The sequence below is a fragment of the Biomphalaria glabrata genome, chromosome 4, assembly GCF_947242115.1.
Source record: "Biomphalaria glabrata chromosome 4, xgBioGlab47.1, whole genome shotgun sequence".
Taxonomy (NCBI): Eukaryota; Metazoa; Mollusca; class Gastropoda; family Planorbidae; genus Biomphalaria; species Biomphalaria glabrata.
Genome location: NC_074714.1, coordinates 43,615,459 through 43,642,188, shown reverse-complemented (window position 1 = coordinate 43,642,188; position 26,730 = coordinate 43,615,459). Strand labels below are relative to the sequence as shown.

The window sequence follows — 26,730 nt, the reverse complement described above, 5'->3', positions numbered from 1 at the left end:
AGACCTGAAAGGGAACTTTACACTGTTTTTTTTTTTACTTTTATTCTGATGATAGTTGTAACATTTTTTTCTGTTTTCCAGGCTGGAAGGTTGATATTGCAAGATGTAGTTTTGCCTGAACCACACCAGCAGACATCACTTCATCTGACATCATTTCATCTGACATTAATGTGAAGGGATTTCTCTTTGAATTGCATTTTTGTGGATGATGACCTATTTCAAGAAACTGAATCTTTTTTGTTGACTGTATTTACAGGCAGCCTGCATGTATCAAAATACCTGCATTTATCAAAATACCTGCATTTATCAAAATACCTGCATTTATCAAAATACCTGCATTTAAAAAACTTTCAGTGGCAGCATTGGATTGTTTGACCTTCTTTTTAAATTACAACCCAGCCAAAATTATTTTTAAAAAGGACTTTAGAAAAAAAAACAAAGTACAAGAAAGCATTTTTTTAAATTACCTGGCCAACAATGTCTAATGACGATATTGCGAACAGCCAATGAGACGAAAGTTGCAAAACAAGGACTTGAGACTCGCCTGAAAGTAAACACGGGAAAACGCCTATGATTTCTCGTACACGTTCTGCTAGCCATTAATTTACGCCCACGCCTAAGGACGTAACTTGGACATCGTTTTCCAGCCGTTCGTAATCAATCGACATTCAGGACGCCCACAGTAAAGAGGTCTAGTTCAATTCTAAGACTCTCTTAGTCTATGTTTCAATTTACTTTTACTATTTATTTGTTTACCCCAATCGTATAGTAGCGTGACTTGAAGATTTAGTTCATCACTCATTTAAAAAACAATTTACTGAAGCCAAATTTCTCTATATTTGTTTATCAACTCTACATTTGACTCACTGCTGACCGGAAATCGCATACACTTTTCTTTTTCGCTTTAAAGGACCATAATCGAGTATTGTGATACAGGGATTTATTTTTAATGCCACGTACAAAAGTAATGTAGAGGGACAAACACTGGACACAACAAACGTGTGAGTGGCACTATCAACATAGCGTATTTTGAAATTTTAATAGCATTTCATCGAACACTAAAACAAAAAACACTGACCAGTATATTTGTTTAAACTAATGTGTTAGTTGATCAATGATGAAACTCCAGTGTTTATTCCCAATAATTAACTGCAGTGTTTCTTCTCAATATGTACACGAAGCTCAAATGATCTAAGTGCAAGCATATCAGTAACCAGATTAAAACATGAAGGAGTACGATAACCCGCTGAATGACATAACTCTATTTATGCCAGATGAAGTTCCGTCCCCTTTGGACCAGAAAAATGATTTTATTGATATTGCAGACGTTTGCGATGAGTTTGAGTGGGATCCTTCCATTGCCGGCTTGTTCAACTTCAACGATGACATTGTCATGCAGGACTATCTCTTTTCCAGGGGAACAGGATTCGGCTGCCCACTACACCCTAACGGACGAGGCAGCTTGAGCACAGTCCCAGGGTCCCGGAAGAGGAAATACAGAGAGTTCGATTCGCTATTTGAATCAGATGAAAGCGAGACAGAGTCTCAAAATTGCGGACCTCTTCCTCATGTGGAGGAAGCTTTCGGGGTGAATATTAAAACAAACAACAAATTTTCCGACGCGCACATCTACCATGAAAGTACTGAAGCAAACAGCAGTCCGCCTTGCGGGACGAGCGGCTACGACTGTGGCAGTGACTTGTTGTACACCAGCTGTGACAGCAGCTGCTCGAGCCTAAGCGAATGTAGCGTCATAGATTTGAACGAGTGGTCTGCGGGGAAAGAGGAGGATAAAGATATGGTTGTTCTTGGGGTTGACATCTCCAACCTGATGCACGACTACGCCTTGAAGTCTCCTGTTAACCAAACCACGTTGCCTGTCTCGACCAAGTCTCGACAACCACAGTCTCGACAACCAACCATTAGCTTCAACCAGGCACCCACACTGTTGTATGACCCTCAAAAAGCACACAGTTGCATGTACGCCACCATGTCCACCCCATCTCCATCCGTTGAGAGAATAATCTTGACCCCGGGGAAGTCCATTCTAAAGAAATCCAGTCTGCTGAGCAACAAGGTAAACTCAGACAGCGTCGGACAAAAGCTACCTGCCGGGGCTGGACATCGTATGATGACCACAGGGATCGACCCTATGCTCTGCACCTACCAGGCCAATAACATTTCCGCATCATCGCCTTCGGGAAACTCCAGTTCGACCAGCTCTCTGGACAGTTCCACCTCCGCGCCCCCTGCCCTTGCAAGCCAGACTGGGGGGAAGTCGGAGGAAAAGATCTACCCTTGTACCTACCAGAACTGTAACAAAATCTACAGCAAGAGCTCGCATCTAAAGGCACACCTGAGGAGACACACGGGCGAGAAGCCGTTTCACTGCTCTTGGCCCGACTGTGGCTGGAAGTTCTCCCGCTCGGATGAGCTGGCCAGGCACAAGAGGTCCCACTCTGGGGTCAAGCCTTACAAATGTGACATCTGCACCAAATGTTTCAGCCGCTCGGACCATCTAGCGAAACACAGAAAAGTTCATCGGAAAAATAGGTAAAAAGTAAGATTCCATGCTTAGTGATAATTGTTTAGACCAGATATATCGTCACCAATGTAGTGTACTAAGCATTCCATAGGAAATATTGGTAAACACAGTATTATGTCGGCATCCCATAGTGTCTATTAATATTTCTAATGTATTTTTTTGAAAATATCAATTCAATCTTTCTGTCTGTCTGATACAAATTTTAAGCACGTTTTTTCTCCCACTTCCCATTCTCGGATGAAGTTGAAACTTTGCACAAACGAATCAGTCAAAAAAATTAACCACTTAGTTAATTAAATAGTGGTAATAAACACATTTGGTTTGATATCGAAAAAGGAAAAAAAAAACATACGATATATATCTATCTGTAAATGTGGAGTTCTTCTCCCCTACTGACCCTTTTATTATTATTATTATTATTAAACTATGTAAATTCTGTGTTATGTTTTAATTAGGCCAAAATGAATGTTTAGTACATGGGCGGTAGCTGATTCTTATATTGAGTAATTTATTCAGACAAACCAGAATGAATGATTCACGAGTAACTCCTGTCTTAGAGTTAGTGCCCTTTGCTTTTCATCTTTTTTTTTTCTAAAAAGTAAGTCTGAACCTCGTTGTGAAGGCTACAAGTCACATGGTCATGTAGTGACCTCGGGTAAACAAATCAAGGACACACGTGTGGTATAGTTTGATTAATGCTGTGCTACTGACACACGCAGACAACGAACACACATAATAATCATAGATACACACACGTAACACACGCACACCTTGCACCCAGTAACACATTGCTTTCGCCAAAAAAAAATATTTCATTTTCATCAAACCGTAGAGTTACATTTGAAAATAAACTCGCAAATTTAGATAGGTCAGAGGTCAAATGATTTGCCGCCGCACCGAGAGGTCTCGGGTTCGAATTCCGGTGAAGACTGAGATTTTGAATATCGTGATTTTAGGATGCTCTTTGTTTACATAAGTCTAATGCGTACCTGACATTAGTTGGGCAAAATAAAGGCAGTTTATTTTGTGCTGGCCACATGCCACCCTCATGAACCGTCGGCCAGAGACACATATGTTCTTTGCTTCGTCTGCCCTACAGGTTGCAGCGGCGGCCGTAGCAGTTGTCGGGTCCCGTGGCGAGTGTCATATCGCACGTGACAAAAGGACAATAGATTCTCTTTATCGCGGGGCACCCAAAAGGCGCTGGTTCTGCTCATTCGCCACCCCCAAAGGCCGCCACTGGAAAGATCTGAGGGTTGATTTTTTTTTCAACAAACAGACACTGGTATGAACTGTTTTTCCATCCCGTAAAAAAGGCTTTATTTGATTTATATGACTGTCCCCAATCGGAAATAACCCAGCTCCACAAATCAATGTGAATGGCCATCTCCTAAATGTTGTTGACCTCTTTACCTACCAGGGAAGCACAGTGTCCAACGATGCGTCACTGTCCAGGGAAATAGACAACCGTCTCGCCAATTCGCCCGCATAGAGGAAAGTAGTTGGCAGCAGATGGCCCCTGAAAGAGACAGTTGGAGAGCTCTCGCAAAAGCTGCAGGACAAACATTTGAGACCCAAAGGAAAGCCTTCATTGAAGACATGAGCATAGTACGGGAAGAAAACTTAAATAAACCGTCGGCGGACAACGGCTTTGTCTGCATGAGATGAAGAAAAATAAGCAGGTCACAACTGGGTTTGCGTAGCCATGTCTCTGCAGTCATCCTTAATCTTCGGAAACTAAGACATTGCCATTATGTCTGTCTAGGTGTCTGTCGCCTGTATCGTGCTAAAACTGATGCAGAGGCTACCTTTGATCGAATTCTTTTCTTTTAAAACTGAAACATTCCAGTAGACAATGTGTCCGTATTTGTCACATAAATGTCATGAACTTTGTTAAGTTAAATGCATGCTCTGTGGTGAAACATCTTCCGAAAGCGCGCCCTCATTATAATTCCTCAATTCAGCTTGCAAATTCATCACCTCTGAAATCTGGGTGGGTGGACACATCTCTCGAAATAGGCTCTTTTTTTTTTTTACATATTTTTGGGAAAAAAATTAATAGCTATTTAAAAAAAAAAACTATACTTAGACTTAGACCATCATAATTTTTTTCATAGTATAAAATGATGAGTTTAAATTTGGCTACAAGACATTTTATTCTTGCACAGACCACGTCTTCGGGTATTTCCGTATGAATGCGATATTCAGAGTTTAATACATTAATACACGTATCCGAGAATCATTATTTGCACTGGTATATACTATCTGGACTAATACGTCATTTAGCTTAGGTTCTTATGAAGTCTTAAATCGCTGCAGTACATTATAGTTTCAACCTATGCTTGACTTGATATACTAGTCAAATACATTTGCATGCATACGCTGTAAAACCAATAGGATCGTGTGAAATTGTTGAGATCACCTATATTTATTGACACAGTCCCGCATATGTACATAACACACTTCCTTGTTTTGTAATCATAATAGAGGCGTCCGTATTGGTTAAAAAAAATCTCTATATAATATAAACACCAATTTGTAGACCAACATAATAATTTGATAGCCCTGAACATTCGCTATCACATCCTGCCTTCCCAACTTACTTATACGTTTGGGCATACGAATTAGTTGACTTCTTGAGCTAGTCACGAATTAGTTGACTTCTTGATCTAGTCAGTATGTTAATCCGTAGATAATTGCTGGATTTTTTTGTCTTCTGTCGAAAACAAAACACAACGCAACACTTAATTGAAAACAAATACTCGTGGGACAGTAACACACTGACAGAGAGACCAAAGACATTGTCACACACACACACACGTACACACACACACACACACACACCAAGTCTTCACACTTGTGCACTGCCCCACACACACGTACACACACACACACACACACCAAGTCTTCACACTTGTGCACTGCCCCACACACACGTACACACACACACACACACACACCAAGTCTTCACACTTGTGCACTGCCCCACACACACGTACACACACACACACACACACACCAAGTCTTCACACTTGTGCACTGCCCCACACACACGTACACACACACACACACACACACCAAGTCTTCACACTTGTGCACTGCCCCACACACACGTACACACACACACACACACACACACCAAGTCTTCACACTTGTGCACTGCCCCACACACACGTACACACACACACACACACACACCAAGTCTTCACACTTGTGCACTGCCCCACACACACGTACACACACACACACACACACACACCAAGTCTTCACACTTGTGCACTGCCCCACACACACGTACACACACACACACACACACACCAAGTCTTCACACTTGTGCACTGCCCCACACACACGTACACACACACACACACACACACCAAGTCTTCACACTTGTGCACTGCCCCACACACACGTACACACACACACACACACACACCAAGTCTTCACACTTGTGCACTCTGCCCCACACACACGTACACACACACACACACACACACCAAGTCTTCACACTTGTGCACTCTGCCCCACACAACGTCGTGGTATCTTGTAAAATAAAATAGGAACTTTTTTTAAAAAATGCTTCAGTGTACTTTTGAGTTTCACGAGCACAAACTGACATGTAGCACGAGCACTGACATATAGGTAGCACTATAACTGACATACAGGCAGCACTATCACTGACATACAGGTAGCACTATCACTGACATACAGGCAGCACAACATTAACATACAGGTAACACGCTCACTTACATTCACATGGATTAACATACAGGATCTAAAAAAAAGCCCCTATTAAATAAGTATCATAATCAATGTCATACAGGTAGCAGATCCATGACATGCTAGCAAAACACTCACTAACATACAGATAGCATGGTCAGTGTCATACGGGTAGCACTACAATTAACTCACAAGCAGTTTCACCACTGACAGGGCCCGACGTAGATAATCGGAGGCCCAAGGCGAAGCGAATTTGGTGTCCCTAAACGAAATAGAAAAAAAAATAAACATCGAAAAAATACAATTGCGTAATTGATTCAAAACCTAGTGTACTCCAAAGATAACATTGGGCACAACAAGTTTCTTCTCTAAAAATTTGTTTTGAGTCCTGCGTGAGGCCACCACCGATTGGAGGTCCTGTGTGGCTGCCTAGTTTGCCTATACCTAATGCCAGCCCTGACATGCATGTGACGCATACAAAACGAGTTATTCTTGACTTTATTGTTCGAAATACCGTCTTTTTAGTTGTCTGTGTCTTTTTTTTTTATTCATGCACTAAAAAACCCCAATACCCCAAGTCTTTTATTTATTTATTTGAAGTTTTTTTGGTGAAATAGAAAGATGGGGAAAAAAAATTATTGGAAACCAAATGAATGTCTTAAGTAACATTACGCCTCAACCCCCCCCCCTTCCGCAATATGCCCCTCCCACAACTCTACCCCTAAATCTTATCTCCTTTTGCCCTTTCCCATAGCGTAAAGGGAAATAATCTGTCCGCCCTTTTTTTTTTTTTTAAAGCTTATATCAACTGTCTGTCTGCATGTCTGTCTAGTAAAAAGTTTGTACACGTATTTTCTCCCACACCTAACCTCGGATCAAGCTGAAATTTTGCACAATTATTTCTTTTACCTGACAACACAAGAATCAATAAAATAAATCACTAATTAGTTTATTAACTATTGGTAATAGATTATTTTGTTTGTTAGCTTTAAAAAAGGGAAAGAAATCGTACTTGATACGTGTGGTGGTATAAATTGAATTAGTGTCCATGAATAATTTTGAGACCTGAGTGAAACCTTTTTATGCATTCAAAAAAAAAAAACAACAACAACAAGAACAAAAAAAACAACAAACAAAAAAACATGCAAACATTCACCAAGGTACCCCCTTCTTCCCTTCCCCTTTCACAACTGGTCCAGACAAGTGATAGAGTCATAGCGTTCTGAGATAGCTAAGGCTAAACAAAAACAACCAGTTAAAAATATTTCTGTCGCCCACATTTATATGTCTAGGTCATTCTCCCATATACATGTAACTACATAACTGATCCAAAGTAATTGATACAATTACACTTAAATATAAGCTTTATCTTATTTTATTTTTTTTATTTTTAAGATTTTTATTTTTTTGTTTTTATAAATACTGACCCGTACCTCCTTCTTTAAGATAATATACTTCCTATTATCACACAATAAACTTAACATTCGGGGGCTAATTACCTTGGGGCACCTCTCTTGTGCCCGGCTTAGCCCCAAAGCTGTGATTTACCTTGTAAGTATGTCTGCTTACTGACACGTCAAATATGTCACACAGTACGGCCTCCTGGGACGAGCTTTGTTATCATGGTCATGGCTAAAAGATTGCATTGTTTACATTAAGTGTCGTCATTCCTCAACGCAGCGGTTCTCGAGTTCTCATTCTGGCCCTTCTCCCTACTGATCTGTAAATCATCGTAATGAACTTTAAACAAATTAACTTCAGTGCATTTTCTTACAAAGTAATGAATTTTAAAAAAAAAGTCTTAGATTTTGAAGACAATTTTTTTTCAATCAAATGTTTAAGACGTCGTCCTAACCCTATGTAAAGGAGTATCATCACTATATCCGAAGTGTCATAATTTTCACTATTAGTGTTTGGATGACATAGAGAGAAAAAAAAACACATACAGATCTCTCTAATAAAACAAGCTTAATACACTGTTGCTGCATTGAATTCACGACCGAATCTATTGCCTGATTTCTCACATTTCTTATTCCATATTGTAGGACAAATTTAAATGTGTTGACCTTATTCAGTTGTAGAATGATTTAGGTTCGTTTCGTACATCATGTATCTGTAGGGCACTGGCGGATCCGAAAAGAGGGGCGGGCGAATTTTAGTAGAAAAATTACATAATTTGTATGGGAATTCTTCCTTTATGTGAATAATGTATACTAAATATGTATCTTTTGACCTATTTTTACATTATGTCAACCCCCCCCCCCTCTAGTAAGTTGGCCGATTTGGTTAGGTTGGGGGGGGGGGGAGAACAATTGAATCAATACCGTTCCCCAACCCTAAACTTTCGATCGTCCCGGGTTAATACCCTACACGCTGGCATCCTCCGCCGTCCTGCGAGAGGTTTTGACTAGGAAGTAAACTATCTCCATATCTAAAGGAACACTCGGGACATGTAAAACATTTAACAAACAGTCTAACGCAATTAGAGGCACCAAACCCATTGACTTAGTAGAATCTAAAATTAACATATGTATACTCGTATGACGTGATAATCTTCTATTTAGACCAGCGTCTGTAACTAATTAGATAAGTTAAGTATTTGATTGGCTGGTCTCCCACTATCTACAAAGTCTACAAAGTACTATTCATATGAACACATTTTGTGATGATGTCATCCTGAAGCTTTCTTGGAACAAATAAAATATAAAAATGTGTCCTTGGTTTTTTAAAAGAGAATTCCTCGTTTAGAAAGCTGATGACTTAATATGACAATATTAAAATAAAGATTTTGGTCTGGTGATAGGCTTATAGATCTAGACTTTTAAATTTTCCTGAACACGTCTAGTTAGTTATTTCACTCTTTAACGAAGACATGCGGGAATACCCGCTGACGTGTGTGTGTGTGTTGAAGATAAATCCCCCACCAGGTCAGAATTATTATATTATACTTTAAAAACTATATCGTTCAAACCAGAGTTTCCCTTTGTGGCCAATAAGCTATTAATTCTATTCCAAAAGAAATACATAAACTGTCAAAATTCGAGGAATGTCGTTAGAGCCGTTTTCGAGAACCATGTTTGTTTTTTTGTCTCCGACCTTTTGTTTCTTACAATGAAGAATTGGCAAGCTGAGAAGAGGAATTGTAATTAAAAAAGAAATAACACCTAGTCGTTTATTTTATTTTGTTTCTATCATTTGGAAAAAGAAAAGGGGGGGGGGGGGTTCTCAGGGAATAGGTTGCCAGCCTGCATCATAGATCTAGCCACTTGAACCATATTCGGGATATTTCAAATTAAGTTTTTAGTGCAAGCCAAGCAATCAAAGTACAGACATGATTGTCGTTCCCACTAGTGTAGACCACTGGACACATCAGTGTATGCATTGGGAATGAACGAACAGAGGTCAAACGGTGTCTAAAAATGTGCAAAACTGACCTGATTCTGCACACACACACACACAATATGAACACTCTTACGCAACGGGCTACTTTTCCAGCTCGCAGGCAGCACACTTGACAGTTTATTTATAGTCCGTGTAGTGGCAATCAGGTTGAATAAGTGTGACCGTCTCGTAGCAAAAAGAGCCATCAAGTAGACTCTAGAGATGTTATTATTAAGGGTTATTATCATTAAAGGGATATTCTTATTAATATTTAAAAAAAAAACAACAACAAACAAGCAAGAAAGCTCCCTCATAATTCTAAATTACAGCCGTTTTCTCAAAGAAAAATAATTAAGCGTATCCATGCGTGGATTTTGCAGTGCATGCTATGGACTAGGGCTCTGCTTTGTCGTATTAGGTGATTCATGTAGCGCTGATTTCATGATTGGGGGAGTTACTTCGGTTAACCTTTCGTAGCTGATCTTCCTCGTTTAGTAACATATAAGTTTTTTATTTTTTTTTATTTATTTAAATTCTTAATAGTTTTGTTTGTTCTCCTATTACAAGGGTAATAAATATATTTATATATATTTTAAAATCCTGTTTTAAGAATGGTTGATATTTATGCACATAGATTAATTACATTTAAAACAATTACAGTATGTTTTTAAAAAGATTATGAAACCAATGCACCTCTCCAGAGCATAATGAAAACCAATGTTACAATCTGGATTTTGTAGTAGCTCTGTCAAATTATCAATGGCAAACAGCTAAAAACAAAAAAAAAAAGAAAAAAAAAAGGGGGGGCTTTTTCCCTTACGTAGGCTACTCAAACAGCCTATTTTTCAATGGCTAACTATGAGGTTGTCATCTCTCTTGTCTACAATGACGTGTAGGCCTGGCCTGTAACAGCACGCACAATGTAGAGTACCAGGACCATCTAACACAGTGACGCAATATTCATACAAAGTACGACGAGATGGTTCATAAATCACCTTGCTGACCTTCCACCGTCCCTCCGCCAGATAATAAACTTTAAGAGTCACTACTGGCTCTGTTCCCAGAGGTTCTCATTTCGTAAAGCTGTGGCGGGCTCATTACATCATTACATCATTTTATCAATTAAAAATTATGTTTAACTTTTTTTTTGTTCCAATCCTATTCGTTCTTTTGAAAAAGGATTACTTACTAGCAAAAGGTCGGGTATAAGCAATACTGCAGACATTATGTCTGTGTCTGGTGTTTAATTTTCTGTCTGCCATATTTTAAGCAGCGTTAATTTTATGAGTTAAATCCTTATTTTTTTTAAATTTATTTATGTGCAGGCATAATTTTATTTTCAAACACATTCTTAATCGGATATACCATTTTTATACTCCTCGATGAATCCTTTATATTGGAAGGCTGCCTGGTCGTGTGGTGTTCCCTCAGGACTGTTGTCTCTATGCTGTTGAGGTCGAACCCTGCCACTCGCCTTTTTCCTGCCGTCATTTAATTAAAGGAATGTCCGAAAAATATCAAATTAAAAAAAAAATTAAAGCAAGTCACATAATATAATTTGAGTAAAAATAGATCGGATCTCACTCGTTTTTTGTCTCTCTCTCTCTCTCTCTCTCTCTCTCTCTCTCTCTCTCTCTCTCTCTTTCTGTCTCTTTCTCTTTGTGTTTAATTCACACTCATAGCGACATGACACACTGCCTCACATACAAAAAACAATGAAATAACACCGAAATACATGAGATTTCTATGAGAAAGAGCCCTGGCGTAAGTGCCGTAATCTAAGAACAAGTGTGATATAGAGCAGAATTATTTTCTGACACCATTTTTGTGTTTCTTGTTTTTTAATTTCTATACTTTTCAGTTTTTTTTTTTTTTTTGTCCTACTTAATAGTATTGTTTACTATCCTTACTATTTTTTAAAGAAACTCTCTCTATCTCTCTCTCTCTCTCTCTCTCACTAGTAACTCACTACTTATTAATATTAATATAAATATATATGTGTTGTTATAGTTTTGTTAATATTGATAGAATAGTATATATATATGTATGTCTTTATATTGTTTTAACATTCCAATTTTATATAAAAATTATATAATTTTAAAAACGATTTTATTATTTTTTAGAATGTTAGTTATGGGGCCTTGTAATAAATTGTTAAAAAAAGAGGCCTTACGTTAGTTTTGAAAATAATAACTATTTAAATGACATCAAGATTATTTTTTGAAGTGTCTATACTGTTTTGTTATTTTTTTATCTGCATTTTGTTATACATATGAGTTAACTAACAGGTACAGGTTTGTCATCCCTTTGTCCAATGTGAAACTTTTATGTCAATCTAGAGCATACTATTATGCAATTATACAATTATGCATTTAACAATGATTGATATTTTCTTTAGAGAATAAAGAGAGAGTGAGAAAAAGAGCGCAGGACCAGATTTAGACTTGATATTTCCAAAGCTCTTTGAGATAGAGGACCCCTTGTTGTCAACATAAAGGCAATAACCCCTTTGTTTTTCTTCAAAATGATTTAAAATACCGGTATTTGGAGATTGGGATTTGAGAAAGATGGGGGGGGGGGGGGGGAGGAGGGGGGGTTCGGCCATTGCCTGTAGGTAAATCCAGCCCCAACATCACACTTTTATAGTGCACTAAAAATAAACAATTTGCTAGGTTTAAGTACTTCAAGTGGACTAACGTGAGAGAGTTTGGTGCCAAATGATGTGCTTAGTCTGCTATTAAAAGTCACGTCAGTGGCACAGACTTTTCGGTATGTGTGTTTATGTTAACTAATGTTTTTACGACAACGAAGAAATAGTGTGTGTGTGTGTGTTTGTTTTTTCTCTTATTTCGATGTTTACATTATTCCTCTCTCTAAAAGTATGCACCATTAATCATTGTATTATATGTTCTAATGTACATAATTATATTCAAAACACAGGTGGTTTTACAGGTGACAAATGTGTTTAGGACTAGGAAGGCAGTACCCAAAGCGCCATGTACCCACCTTGTTCTTCCCCATTCCCTCTAACTTTTACATTAAAAAAAAAATATGTGGAGAACATGGACGCCATTAAGAGAGTTCCCTAGTGGCGCCATCTCTTTAATCGCATCTTTCAGTTTTCTTTCTACCACAAGTACCAATCAATACTCATTCTTCTATCTCATCAGAATGTGATTAGAGAGGCGACTGCGCATGTCTTCATTATGCCCCGTCGCTCTACGCAATTTGTATTGTAGTTTTCTAATCGCCATATTCATGTGTAAATACTAGAATACAAGGAAGACACTGTTTCAGTCTCTTCGCAACCTATATTATATTCAATGTAATAGCACTATATGAAACTTGTCTTTGTAAAAAATGAAGCTATTTTAAAGTACATTCTTCATTATCCGTTTTTTATAAGCTATTTGATTATTTGACATGTATTCAATGTTATCCCGTATTCACCATGTTGGTGAACCCTTGTAAGAACTTTTTGTTAATGTACTCAGTACTCATATAACATACTAATATTGGTAATTTGGGTTTTAAGAAAAAACCTTATCAGTATTAGTGTATAGCATTTTTTTATTATTAGTGTGTAAAATGTTTGTTTATAATATTTACGTATAGTCTGACTCCAATTCGAGGCACGCTTCTTACTGTCATGTTTGTGACGTCAATTTTTTTTAACTGTATGTATATTTTTTAAAAATTTTATATTCTTAAAAAAACTTATATAGATTTTTGAGTTGGTCATCACAAATAGCCTTATGAAATAATATGTGCAGCTATCTAGTTTATAATACATTCCTTTTTTTTTGTTCATTTATATAAACTAAGCATGTAGTGTGTTTGAATGCATGGTAGTATACTAACGGTAATAATGGTGAAGAATAAGTAATATCTAATAGTTAGCACTTATAGTTGTCGAAGCATAAAAAGTTATTTTGATGGTGAAGAAGTTGAATGTATGTCAGAAGGTGTTCTCTTACTTTGTGGTTCATAGTTCAAAAGAAAGGTGTTGTTGACAGTGCTTTGAGTTCTTCTCACCTCTAGGTCATGTTAATTTAAATAATTAATTCTGTCTCAAATAGAAGGAAAGTGTCAGGGTTACCTAGTTAGACATTAAGTACAGCGGGTTGAGTGCAAGAGCATCAAAGAGTTGCTTTCAAAAATCTAAGCAGACGTCACAGTAGGCAGCCTTCTCTTTGTTGTTCTCTGGGGCAGTACGATCAGCTCCCTCCACTGAAAGGTCATCGATGATACATCTCTTGCACTTGGCCGATCGGGTGGTGGTGTATCTATTGCACTTTGCCTAGCAGATTGAGGTAAATCTCTTGCAGGTCGCGGTACATCTCTTGCACTTTGCCTAGCAGGTGGCTGTACATCTCTTGCACTTTGCCTAGCAGGTGGCTGTACATCTCTTGCACTTTGCCTAGCAGGTGGCGGTACATCTCTTGCACTTTGCCTAGCAGGTGGCTGTACATCTCTTGCACTTTGCCTAGCAGGTGGCTGTACATCTCTTGCACTTTGCCTAGCAGGTGGCTGTACATCTCTTGCACTTTGCCTAGCAGGTGGCTGTACATCACTTGCACTTTGCCTAGCAGGTGGCTGTACATCTCTTGCACTTTGCCTAGAAGGTGGCTGTACATCTCTTGCACTTTGCCTAGCAGGTGGCGGTACATCTCTTGCACTTTGCCTAGCAGGTGGCTGTACATCTCTTGCACTTTGCCTAGCAGGTGGCTGTACATCACTTGCACTTTGCCTAGCAGGTGGCTGTACATCACTTGCACTTTGCCTAGCAGGTGGCTGTACATCTCTTGCACTTTGCCTAGCAGGTGGCTGTACATCACTTGCACTTTGCCTAGCAGGTGGCTGTACATCACTTGCACTTTGCCTAGCAGGTGGCTGTACATCTCTTGCACTTTGCCTAGCAGGTGGCTGTACATCTCACTAACCCTTACAGTGGAGGTCTTTTTTTCGTCATTTTTTTAAATATCAAAATCATGACTTCATTTTTAGTGATTGTATCAGCATAAACTTAAATCGATTGAAGAAAAAATCAAACAAAATGGTCAACATTAGATTCTGAATATAATTGTTTTCAAAATAATGTATATGAAGCCTGTTTTTTTTTTCATTATGCAGTAAAACAAAAGATTCACTTAACTCATTTTGACTCTGATCAGTGATATATCAAATTAATCATAACAAATGCTCATGTAGTTGACCTTTCTGAATGTCACTTGTGTTACATCTCCGACAGACAGATACATTCTCAAGCTTTCCTATCCGCAATATAGTCATAATAAAAAAACAAAAACACTCTAAAAGCTAACTACAAGTAAAAGAAGAAAGAAATAAAATTATTTTACTCATAGTAAGACGCTTGTACTTACACATTAAGTGTTTGTTAATAAACTCTATAAAGTCACAATAAACAGCAGAGTGTTATAATGATGCCGTTACTTTTTGAAACTAACGTGTCTACTACGATTCGTATCTATTATTTTTTCTATATATTATGTAGATCTTTATAATCAACGAACCTTATAGTTAAATATGCTAGTTACCTAGAAAGTGATATTGAAAATACTACTTCCTAAAAAAAAAGTGTTTGTAACTTTGTAATTTTTGTAAATAGTTTTTTTTTCTAATTTTTTGTTCATGATTGTTTTCTTTTTTTAATTAATTTTCCCCATATGTACATGATTCAATTGTTGATTAATGGATTGATTGTTGCATTAATTGATATTTTGATTGACGCATTGATATTGATGCGTTGATTGATGGGATGTATTGATTGTTGTTCTAATTGATGTTGAATGGTGTATTGATTGTGTTCTAATTGATGTTGAATGATGTATTGATTGATGTTTTTTTAATTGTTTGGTTGTTCTCTTGATTATTTTTTTTTATTCACAACTAATTATTATAGAATCTTTGATACATGAATTACCAAAATAAAATACTATCGAAATAAATGACTTGAACAAATAAAAAAAAAGAAATAAACATGACTTCTCTTGACTACTTTATGTACAGGATAAATATGACTAATTGTTATTTTGAATCAATAATAAATGCTACATTCAGCATGCTAAACTTTTTTGAATAAGTGTTTTTAAAGAAAAACTCGTAGATGCAACCACGACCCTTTATTTCTACTGATAATCCTAGTCAAATCGTAACTCTAATCATTAGCCCTAATTACAGTGTAGAAAACACACTCAAACTTGTGCACTTCTACAGTGTCAGAAAGTAAAAAGAAATTGAATACCAATAATACAATAATGTACTTCTAGACAAGATAAAATATATGCGTTTAGTGCATATAGCTTGGAGATTAGTTTGTACGTCTGCAAGCTGCCCCCCCCCCCTTTTCCCCTAATCTGTTAGTTTCCAGTGTTCGCCGATTTTAACTTAAAGACTTGAGAAGGAGTGTCCAGTCTGTCAATCTCATTATGTTATTGGATACATACAAAAAAAGATAGTGTGGCCGCCCCAAGCTAAGTAAACACTATCCTATAACAGATACTACACTTGTCACGTGGGTAGTTGGTGTTGGTAACCAGACGCGGTGTTATGTCTGATCGTTGGTTTTGTTTTACTGTCACGTGACTAACAAACTTACAGCACTGGAATTAAGTAATTTCCAGACAAACGATAAAAAATCTATCCTAAAGACAACGAAGAAAACATAAACTTTAGAGGTTCCCAAGTCTAATTAAATGTATGATTGGATGTTTCTTTGATGCATTATACCAGTGTTTCCCAATCTTTTTTCTTTAAAGGAACACTCCCCATTTTCGGAGAATTTAGAATTAGGAACACCTATTCAAGCCTTTTGCAGAACAAAGTTTGGGAAACACTGCATTGTAGGAATGTTTAGGAGATGAAAATGTGGCATGACAGTTGTTTAAAGTGAGGAAAATGTTCGCTGCATCAGCCTCAATCTCTCGCTCTTTTTCAGTTACATCCAGATGCTGAACACGCTTCAGGAAACTGGAGCTGGTTTGGGGTGCATTGGTTGACCAGTGTGCTCAACATGTCCCACAGTGCTCCAAACTCTCCAAGATATTTGCTAGGTGACGCCTGATGACCCAGTTAGTCCGATTTGATGACTTCAGCGCCATGCAGCCGCATCTAGACTTCACATCAGATACTGGTTAAACCCGTCAGTCGAGATTGTCGCTAAAGCAACGACTGCATAAGTTTGAATCTTGTCAAAGCTTTAGGGCTTTGTAGACACAATGAATGGCGTTGTGCGGTATCTCTGACCTACTTTAAGCTAAGTCATGTGGTTATGATCTTACAAAGACAACAATAGCTATGTTTTTCTATGATATAGTAGATCTACTTAAACCACTAGCGGATCCAGAACTTTGGAGGGGGGGGGGCGATTTTTTTCCAAACCCTAACCCTAACGCCCAGTAAACCCTAACCCTATGCATAAACATGCGTACACACACACAAACACACACACACACACACACACACACTCTCTCACACACACACACACACGCACATATATATATATGAGAAATTAAAAAAAGCAACATTTCTCAACCTTCGGGAAAAACAAAACAACTGGGGCAGCGCTATAAGGTTCTCTTGTGGGGCCAAAAGCGTTTTCTAGCATTTTTCACTGCAGAAACGCATTCTCCTGACAAGTACAGCTCTTTATTCATCAATGGAGTTCGGGGCGAAGCCCCGACGCAAAAGCGTTTTCTTGCATTCTTCACTGCAGAAACGCATTCTCCTGACAAGTACAGCTCTTTATTCATCAATGGACTTCGGGGCGAAGCCCCGACGCCAAAATCGTTTTCTTGAATTCTTCATTGCAGAAGGGCCTTGTCCTGACTTCTACAGCTCATTATTCATCAATGGAGTTCGAAGCTCATTATTCATACTATTAAAAAAGGACCTTTTGAATAATGTACTTGAAAATTATTTTAATATGAATTCATAGGCCCTTAATACATTACAAATAAAACCGATTTGTTCCTTGAAAAGATAAGATACCCCACATATTTAGATTTTTGCTTTGGGGATCGCCGCCGAAAAAAATGATTCAATAAATAGTATTCAATAAAACTAAAGTATAAATTGTGAGTTATAGTCCCAAATTTATTTAACTAGAAAAATATCAGATTGAGTAAAGGTTGGTAAAAGGCGACTATGAAAACATTATTTGAGTTTATAACTCATCTCAATCATGGCTCTTAAAATGAAAAATTTCGTTTCAATTCTAACTTTTCCAATGCAGTCTTTCTTAAAATAATTATGATAAATTCATGTGAAATTAAATAAACTGTCTGGAAATGGGAGGGGCAATAGTGTGAAAACGATTAATCCTCGCTCCTTTAATAATTTCTGCTAAAGATTGCATTTGGCATTAAAGAATAGGGGTGGGGCGCCTCAATATAAGAATTTAATTTAAAGTATATATAAATTATATTAGTGACCGATTTTTTAAATTTTGTAATTTCTTAACTATAATACAAAAAGAAAAAGTATTGATTCGTCCGATGGGGGAAATGCGATTGCATGTATCGCCCCTCCCACCTGGTACAACCCTTTTACATTTAACTGTACTAATGATACAATTTGAGATTAGATTGTGGTACGACATAATATACAATGGGTCACATATCAATACATAGTTTATATTATATAGATATTAAACTAATTGTGTGCACAAACTATGATTCTCCACAAAATAGGACCGCCCCCCCCCAGCACTCAGGGGGCTATAGTGGTGAATGCAGTACATGCAATCGCAACCCCCCCCCAACCCCACCGAATCGGCCAAAATACCAGAAAGGGAGCGACATAATATAAAATGTATATATTAATTCAACTAGTTTTGTTCACAAACTATGACTCTCCACAAAAATAGGACCGCCCCCCGCAGCACTCAGGGGGCTATAGTGGGGAGGGCAGTACATGCAATCGCCCCCCCCCTTTTACCCCACCGAATCGGCCAAAATACCAGAAAATGTATATAATATTAATTCAACTAATTTTGTTCACAAACTATGATTTCTCCATAAAAACGGACCGCCCCCCCACTCAAAGGGTTTAGGTGGGAAGGGCAGTAGAGGTATTCGCCCCCCCCCCACACCAATCGGCAAACAGGGAACGACATAATATAAAGATCGGTTAAAAAATCAATAACAAGATGTAATGATACAGATATTAAATTGATTCTATTAGCAAGCTGTGATTTCCACAAAAAAAATTGGACCGCCCCCCCCCCACTCGAAAGTGTATGGGGGGGGGGATTGATACCATCGACCCCTCCCGACCCCACCTATCGGCCAACATACTAGAGGGGGGGGGGGCGAAATAATCTAAAAATAGGTTGAAATATAAATAATTAGTATATATTTTTAACATAAGTAATAAATTCGTATACAAATTGTGTGAATTCTATAATAAAATTCGCCGCCCCCCCCCTCCGGAGGGGGGGGGGGTCGGCCGAGTTGGGACGGGGCGATCGCCACTACCGCCTCCCCACCTGGATCCGCCAGTGACTTAAACCAGTGATGGGCAAACGTCTTTCACAGTGGGCCAAATGCTTGGAGTAGTAATGTTAGCGTAACATACTTATATATATATATATATATAAAGAAATTGTGTATTAAATCTATGCTATCAAAATGTACCCCATGCTATGTATGAATTCCAGCTACTAGTGTTTTAAGAACCTTTCAAATAAGGAAATAGTTACTCTTTATAGTAAACTAAACTATTGATCGTCAATCTTTTTCTGCAACAGATTTTTCAAGACTGCTCGTAAATGTATGAAGTGGCAAACATTTAACACATTCTCTAAACCAGGAATTTTAATTTGGAAAACTGGAATTTCGCAAGCCTCTTGAAGATCTCTATTTTATGATATTTAGAAATAATTGTTTTAGGTGATAATTAGTTTGGAGTTCAATAAATTAGAGCTGCAAGTCCAGTCTCACTACTTTATAGTACTCACTAAAAGGCATTCTGAAAATATCTACAATTTTTTTAACAGCATAGAAGTCTTTTGGAATTTCCTTTTAAATTAGTCATCTTTATAATATCTAACAGTGTCTTCCTTTACGACAGCCAGTGACTCTACAGTCATGTAATGAGACAAGTCATTTTAGCTAACTGATTTGTAAATAAAAAGCTGATTGAAACTTTTAAGGTGGCCCCAGATATCGTTATTAAATGAATTTTATGCCCTGTATCTTAATATTAATTGTTCATGTGACAGAGAAGATCTGTCTAAATCTGAGAGCCATACATCTTCAATTATTTTACATTCCGCATGGAACGCATTCAGCTTGGTAATCTTCGGTAGCAGAAAAAAATTTCATAAATAATACTAATTATTCAGTATCATTCATATCAGTACATTCATCTAGAGCTTACAGTAACTCAGCTTTGATGTCACCTGGGATGGACTAATTTATTTATTAAAGTGACTCAGGAGGTTTTAGTTTTTATGAGATAAACTTCAAGCTAAAATGTCCTTTTTCTCAAAAAGACTTTAAATTTGGAAAACTTGAACCATATAGTGTTGAACAAAAGTCGTCCTATAATGTTGGACAAAAGTCGTCCTATAGTGTTGGACAAAAGTCGTCCTATAGTGTTGGACAAAAGTCGTCCTATAGTGTTGGACAAAAGTCGTCCTATAGTGTTGGACAAAAGTCGTTCTATAGTGTTGGACAAAAGTCGTCCTATAGTTTTGAACAAAAGTCGTCCTATAGTGTTGGACAAAAGTTGTCCTATAGTGTTGGACAAAAGTCGTCCTATAGTGTTGGACAAAGTCGTCCTATAGTGTTGGACAAAAGTCGTTCTATAGTGTTGGACAAAAGTCGTCCTATAGTTTTGAACAAAAGTCGTCCTATAGTGTTGGACAAAAGTCGTCCTATAGTGTTGGACAAAAGTCGTCCTATAGTGTTGGACAAAAGTCGTCCTATAGTGTTGGACAAAAGTCGTCCTATAGTGTTGGACAAAAGTCGTCCTGTAGTGTTGGACAAAAGTCGTCCTATAGTGTTGGACAAAAGTCGTCCTATAGTGTTGAATCAAAGTCGTGATTACAACGTGTTTTATATTACGTTTAACAAATACAGAACATTGGAACTTGCATATGTATTGGCTTTCTGAGCACTATGAAATTTACTAAAAGAATTTTGCTGACCTAATACATTTAGTTTCGTTTCCGAGGTTTTCGGATTTTTTGTTTTCTGTCGTCATAGTTCATGGATGTATAAATATTGTCGTTTTGTTTAGAAGTGAAGTAGAGGGACTTATGAACGACATGGTTTCATTGCAAATGAGGTTTGTTTGTTACAATTTTACATCAATGTTTCAACTCATATTCAAAAACTTGAATTTTTCCATTGGGAATGAATTTGTTATATTAAATTATTATTGCAAATCATGTGGAGGGCCGGAAAAAGTTTCTTAACAGGCTGGACTTGGCCGCTGGCCATAGTTTACCCATCACTGATTTAAATCATCATATCAATTAGTGAATTATTGTAACATATTTTAAAAAAAATAAAACATCTAGATCTAAACCATTTTCATATTCAAGTAACTATAAAATAAATGCGACCATAAAATATAAACAACACTACGGGGCCGCGGTGGCTGAGTGGTTAAGCACATGGCTTTCGAATTTTGGGTCCTGGGTTCCAATCTTGGTAAAGACTGGTATTTTGAATTTCTGGATTTTAGGGCGCCCCTGAGTCAACCAAATCTAATAATGGGTACTCGACGTAAGTTAAGGAAAATAAAGGCGGTTGTTCGTTGAGCTGGCCATATGGCACCCTGCTCGTCAACCGTTAGCCACAGAAACAGATGACCTTAACATCATCTGCCCTATAGATCGCAAGGTCTGAAAGGAGAAATTTATTTTTTTTATTTTTACCTTACAACACTAAAGAAATATGAACAAATTGGATTTGAGTCTTCTTAGAATCTGAACTCAATACTTTTAGTTTAGCCTACATAAAGAGTCCAATGTTTCACGCGTAGGCCTAAATTTTGTAATCTTCTTTATCGCCTATTTCGTAACCTTATTTAAAGGTCGTCAGGAAATCAATGATAACTCTTTCGCAGCCTCGGTCTTGTTCATTTACTGGTCTTAGCAAGTTTGTGTGGGATAGGCCTAGCCATTCCTAGATGTATTCCACTATGTTGAAATGTAGGTACATACATTACAAGAGTTATACTCCTTTGTGGATATGAGTAACGTCCCTTATCTGAACCAAACTATTGATCAAGATCATACTGATAGGTTGCAATCAAAACCTAGTGCTCGTTCTTAAACAATATTCACGATGATGATCACACCAGTCCTGCATTTTGTTGTGTCTGTCATCCCTGTTGAATACTATAGTGATGAAGGTTGTAATTAGATATAGTTTTCTACGCAGGAAAGATAAGATAAAACGTTTAACATTTTATCACCGTGATTCGAATAAGATAATAAATATGATAATGCTTATTGTGTCTTTTAATTGTTTTTCTTGAAAAAAAAAAGATTACATTGGCTGACCGTTGAGCTGACGATTGATATTATTATATTTCAACCAAAAAAAAAAGATTGGCCACTAGCTTGGCCACTAGCTTGGCCACTAGCTTGGCCATCAGCGTTGTCTTGTGAGACATCCAAATCAAGAAAGAACAATTGAACCATAAACCAATATGCCAGTTATTTTACAGCGATGTGATGCAGTTATTGGAGATTCTTTTACTAACGATGATTCACAATGATTTACTCTTTATTTGCTATTTGAATTTCATTTTAGTCTACAGTAAGACGGATACACCTGAAAGCTTCCTTTTTTTTTTAATTAGCCCCCATTTTAAGAAAATCTCCAATGCATATCTAATATTTAATAACATCACACTTCAAAATTCCTCTCATTGATAATAAAAAAATAAATAAAAATACCTGTGGGCTGAAATAGCTGGTTAGTTAATTAGTTAGGTATGTAGGTAGGTAGTAGTAGGTAGTAGTAGGTACGCATATAGATATAGAAAGATAGGTAAATAGATAGATAGATAGATTATATTGATAGATAGAGAGAGAGAGAGAGAGAGAGAGAGAGAACTTATGCACGATTACTTTATCTAATATCACTCTTATATTGCAATCAGATACATTTCTATATCGAGCAGCCTTATCGCTTATGCACTAAATTGAAATCACGCCGATATAGAAAATAGTTCGGGTAAGTCTCGAATGCGCCTTGGTAGGAAAAAAAAATCACCCTAACGATACATGATTTAAACCGCTACAATAGATAGTTCTGTTAGATAACTGAATAATGTATGTCACCTACTGATCGGGGATGTCGCGGATCAATATTTCACTTCGATCAGAGGTCGATGATATCAATTTATCTGATAGACTGATTAACTATCTCAATTCTAATTTCCTGGTTGCATTCGTAACTTTGATTAAGTTAAACATTCATTCTTCATACCATCATTACATTTAATTTAAATGTAGGTTTAAGTTATAAACAAGATCTCACGTTTACAATAATTAGGCACGGGCTATTGAAGGGTTTACAGTACAGTTGAGTTGTGTTCAAAATAACAAGATTTAATTCATTCATTAACCTTTAACCGCAGCATTTAGTGTTAGAATGTGCTCAGCCAGCGGTTACATCATGTTTGGACAAACATGACACGGGTGACATCACGAAAAAAAAAGAATAACGCTGAGTGCCATAGAACTAAGACTCAGAGGATTCTTTACGCACCGTTAATCAGTGTCAACAGACGTTTGGAGGGACCGGACACACTTCGTCACGAGCCGGATATAACCCGCGGGCCATAGTCAGGGAAACACGTGGTTACTAATGAGTTGATATTTTTGTGACCACAAAACGTATTCCTTTTTTTTAGGAATGTCTGTTAATGACAAGAGAACATTTCAGTTTTTACAAGTTTCGAATGTTCCTTCAGGTTTGAAGAAAACGTCATACTAGCTATAACATGACGACGTGGGGTTTCTCACAGTCACAGTCAACTAGACGTCATTTTTTTACAGTTACAGTCAACTAGACGTCATTTCTCACAGTCACAGTCAACTAGACGTCATTTTTTTACAGTTACAGTCAACTAGACGTCATTTTTTTACAGTTACAGTCAACTAGACGTCATTTCTCACAGTCACAGTCAACTAGACGTCATTTTTTTACAGTTACAGTCAACTAGACGTCATTTTTTTACAGTTACAGTCAACTAGACGTCATTTCTCACAGTCACAGTCAACTAGACGTCATTTTTTTACAGTTACAGTAAACTAGACGTCATTTCTCACAGTCACAGTCAACTAGACGTCATTTTTTTACAGTTACAGTAAACTAGACGTCATTTCTCACAGTCACAGTCAACTAGACGTAATTTTTTTACAGTTACAGTAAACTAGACATCATTTCTCACAGTCACAGTCAACTAGACGTAATTTCTCACAGTTACCGTAAACTAGACATCATTTCTCACAGTTGCAGTAAACAAGACGTCATTTTCACAGACCCAGTAAGCTAGACGTCATTTCTCACAGTCACAGTCAACTAGACGTCATTTCTCACAATTACAGTAAACTAGACGTCATTTCTCACAGTTACATAAAATTATACGTCATTTCTCACAGTTACATAAAATTATACGTCATTTCTCATAGTTACAGTAAACTAGACGTCATTTCTCACAGTTACAGTTAACTAGACGTCATTTCTCACAGTTACAGAAAACTAGACGTCATTTCTCACAGTTACAGTAAACTAGACGTCATTTCTCACAGTTACAGTAAACTAGACGTCTTTCTCAACATTTTACTTAAAGAAATTCCATGTCATTAACTGCAAACAAGGACAAACACTCTACCAAACTCAACAAATACTTGTATTCAGAGCCAGCGTAAGACGACATAACCTGTAGATAAGGTCACTACTTTATTTTGCAAGCCACCCATCTCCATACCCCTCATTTTTGTAAAGTAGTGGTTAAAATCCCTAAAAAGGACCCTCCCGTAGAAACAACAGACCCCACAAAAATATGTGTCATGTAAAACAAAATGTCTGATGGGAAAGATCACAAAATCCCCTTTCTTTAAAATAGAAAACTAAATGATTAATTACCACTAATTGATCATACAATTATTTTGTTGTTTTTTTTATTCCTGTATTGCGTTGACTACAATAAATTGTGCAAAAATTCCAACTGTATCCAAAATGGGAAGTGTTTGAAAAAAAACAACAACACATGTATAAACTTTGTAACAGAGTAAGAAAAGTTAATGACATATAAAAATACTTATTAAAAAATAAGCTTATAGAAAGTGTCATTGTATCCATTAGTTCCGTTCAGTTGTGTAGTATATGAATTTGTAAAAGATCTAGACTAACAATAATAAATATGTGCGATTGGAAATATTTATACCAATTGTTTTTGGTTTCGCGCAATTTCATGCTTTTAGCTTTCTCAATACGCTGTGATTCTACATTTTTATCTGGGCCACTTGAAAAGGGGTGGAGTGGTGGGAAGAAAGAATGGGGTAACTGGGTGATCGCTTTTTAAATGCGTTTATAATAATAAAAAAAAATGAACGACCTGAACTCGAACTCGAGGGTTAAATCCTCCTCAGCATCCTAAGACCAATACACTGTGTCAGGGGAGTGCTTATGAAAACGGATGGGCTAATTCAACAAATACCATCACATCGGTCAAGTAAAATTTTTTTTACCTTGTTTGATACCAAAAAAAAATTACCAATAATTAATTATTTAATAGGTTATTTTTATTTTTTTGTATTGATTCACATGTTGTGAAGTAGATGAAATAATTGTGCCAAATTTCAACTTGATCCGACATTGGGTGTGGGAGAAATAACGTGTACAAACTTTACCAGACAGACAGAGTGAGTTGATATACGCTTGGTAAAAATATAAGTATTCACATAGCCAGTCGTATACATGGAACACATATATTCATCAAAATGTACAAATTATAGCCTTGATAGGCCTCGGCCGAATGCCTGCTCTAGAAGCCTCGACCCATGGCATATCTAAGAAGAGATATAGATGTGAAGCCTCGACCCAAAACTTTTGTAAGAAAACATACTAATGTGAAAGTAAAGAAAAAAAAGAGAGGGGGGGGGGGGGGTTTACAACAGAGTTTGTAACAATGTTACATGAAGTAATAAATAATACTCAAAGGGAAACCATCCTTAAACTGTTCACCACGGTAAGCTTAATAAATAGTTACTACCCTTTAGTTAATTCAAAATTGAGCTGCAATAGGTTCCCTAACTCTCCATAAGTAGTATTGGCTTAGCAATGGTGTTGTAACATCTTGTACACATAGACCCACATATCTAAAGCCTACGTTTGATTATATTCAAAAGTAGCAATACCCACCAACTACGCCTGCTAATTTGTTCCCAGACTATATCATTTTGTACCTTGTCATGGACCCCCATTCCCTATTTTTTCTTACTTATAACAATATAATAACATAATCGCCCTGACACTTCTGGGCCTGTGAAATCTATGCCCCAACCTTTTCTTGTGATTTTTTGTTTTTGGGAGGCGGGGGGGGGGTCTCATTTCTTTATAAGTTTCTTAAAAGATAGTGTATACCCCAAGTGGGACCAAAGACGAGATGAGATGAAACTTATCAATACGTTTTTTGTAAAACTTGTAGAACTCATGGCGAACTGTGTTTTGACTTTAACATCATCAGGGCCCCCACTTACTAAAAATTCGAGCCTCACTACTACAATACCCACACCTTGATTTCAAAGAAAATAATGCGTTTTGGTTATGCTATTAAATTTTGTTTACAGATACAACCAAAACTAGTGTCCTATCATTTTTTTTTATTTCGGGAATGGTTACGCGAATGCATAAATATACTATACATCGAGTTTCAAATTTAAAAAAAAATACTTTATAGCAGTTTTCGAGAAACGTGTCAGCCAACCCACCCAGAAGGATCTACTTTCCATGAATGTTCCACCTGAACTCGGATAAAATTTTCTTTGATTTGAAGAGTAATTCTTCTGCTTTTTCTATTGGTGCTGTACA

The 26,730-nt window shown here is 37.2% G+C and overlaps 1 protein-coding gene across 9 annotated transcripts in view; it reads left to right on the top strand.

The window, feature by feature from the left end:
* LOC106070354 (Krueppel-like factor 8) overlaps positions 1 to 15,646 on the top strand; it is a 48,386-nt gene extending 32,740 nt beyond the window's left edge. For all 9 annotated transcript variants that reach the window (XM_056027144.1, XM_056027147.1, XM_056027143.1 and 6 more), the window contains one exon: positions 82 to 15,646. In XM_056027144.1, coding sequence (XP_055883119.1) covers positions 1,226 to 2,557 — 1,332 coding nt within the window. In that variant the 5' untranslated portion in view covers positions 82 to 1,225 and the 3' untranslated portion in view covers positions 2,558 to 15,646. The remainder of the gene's footprint in view (positions 1 to 81) is intronic.
* The last annotated feature ends 11,084 nt before the right edge of the window (positions 15,647 to 26,730 follow it).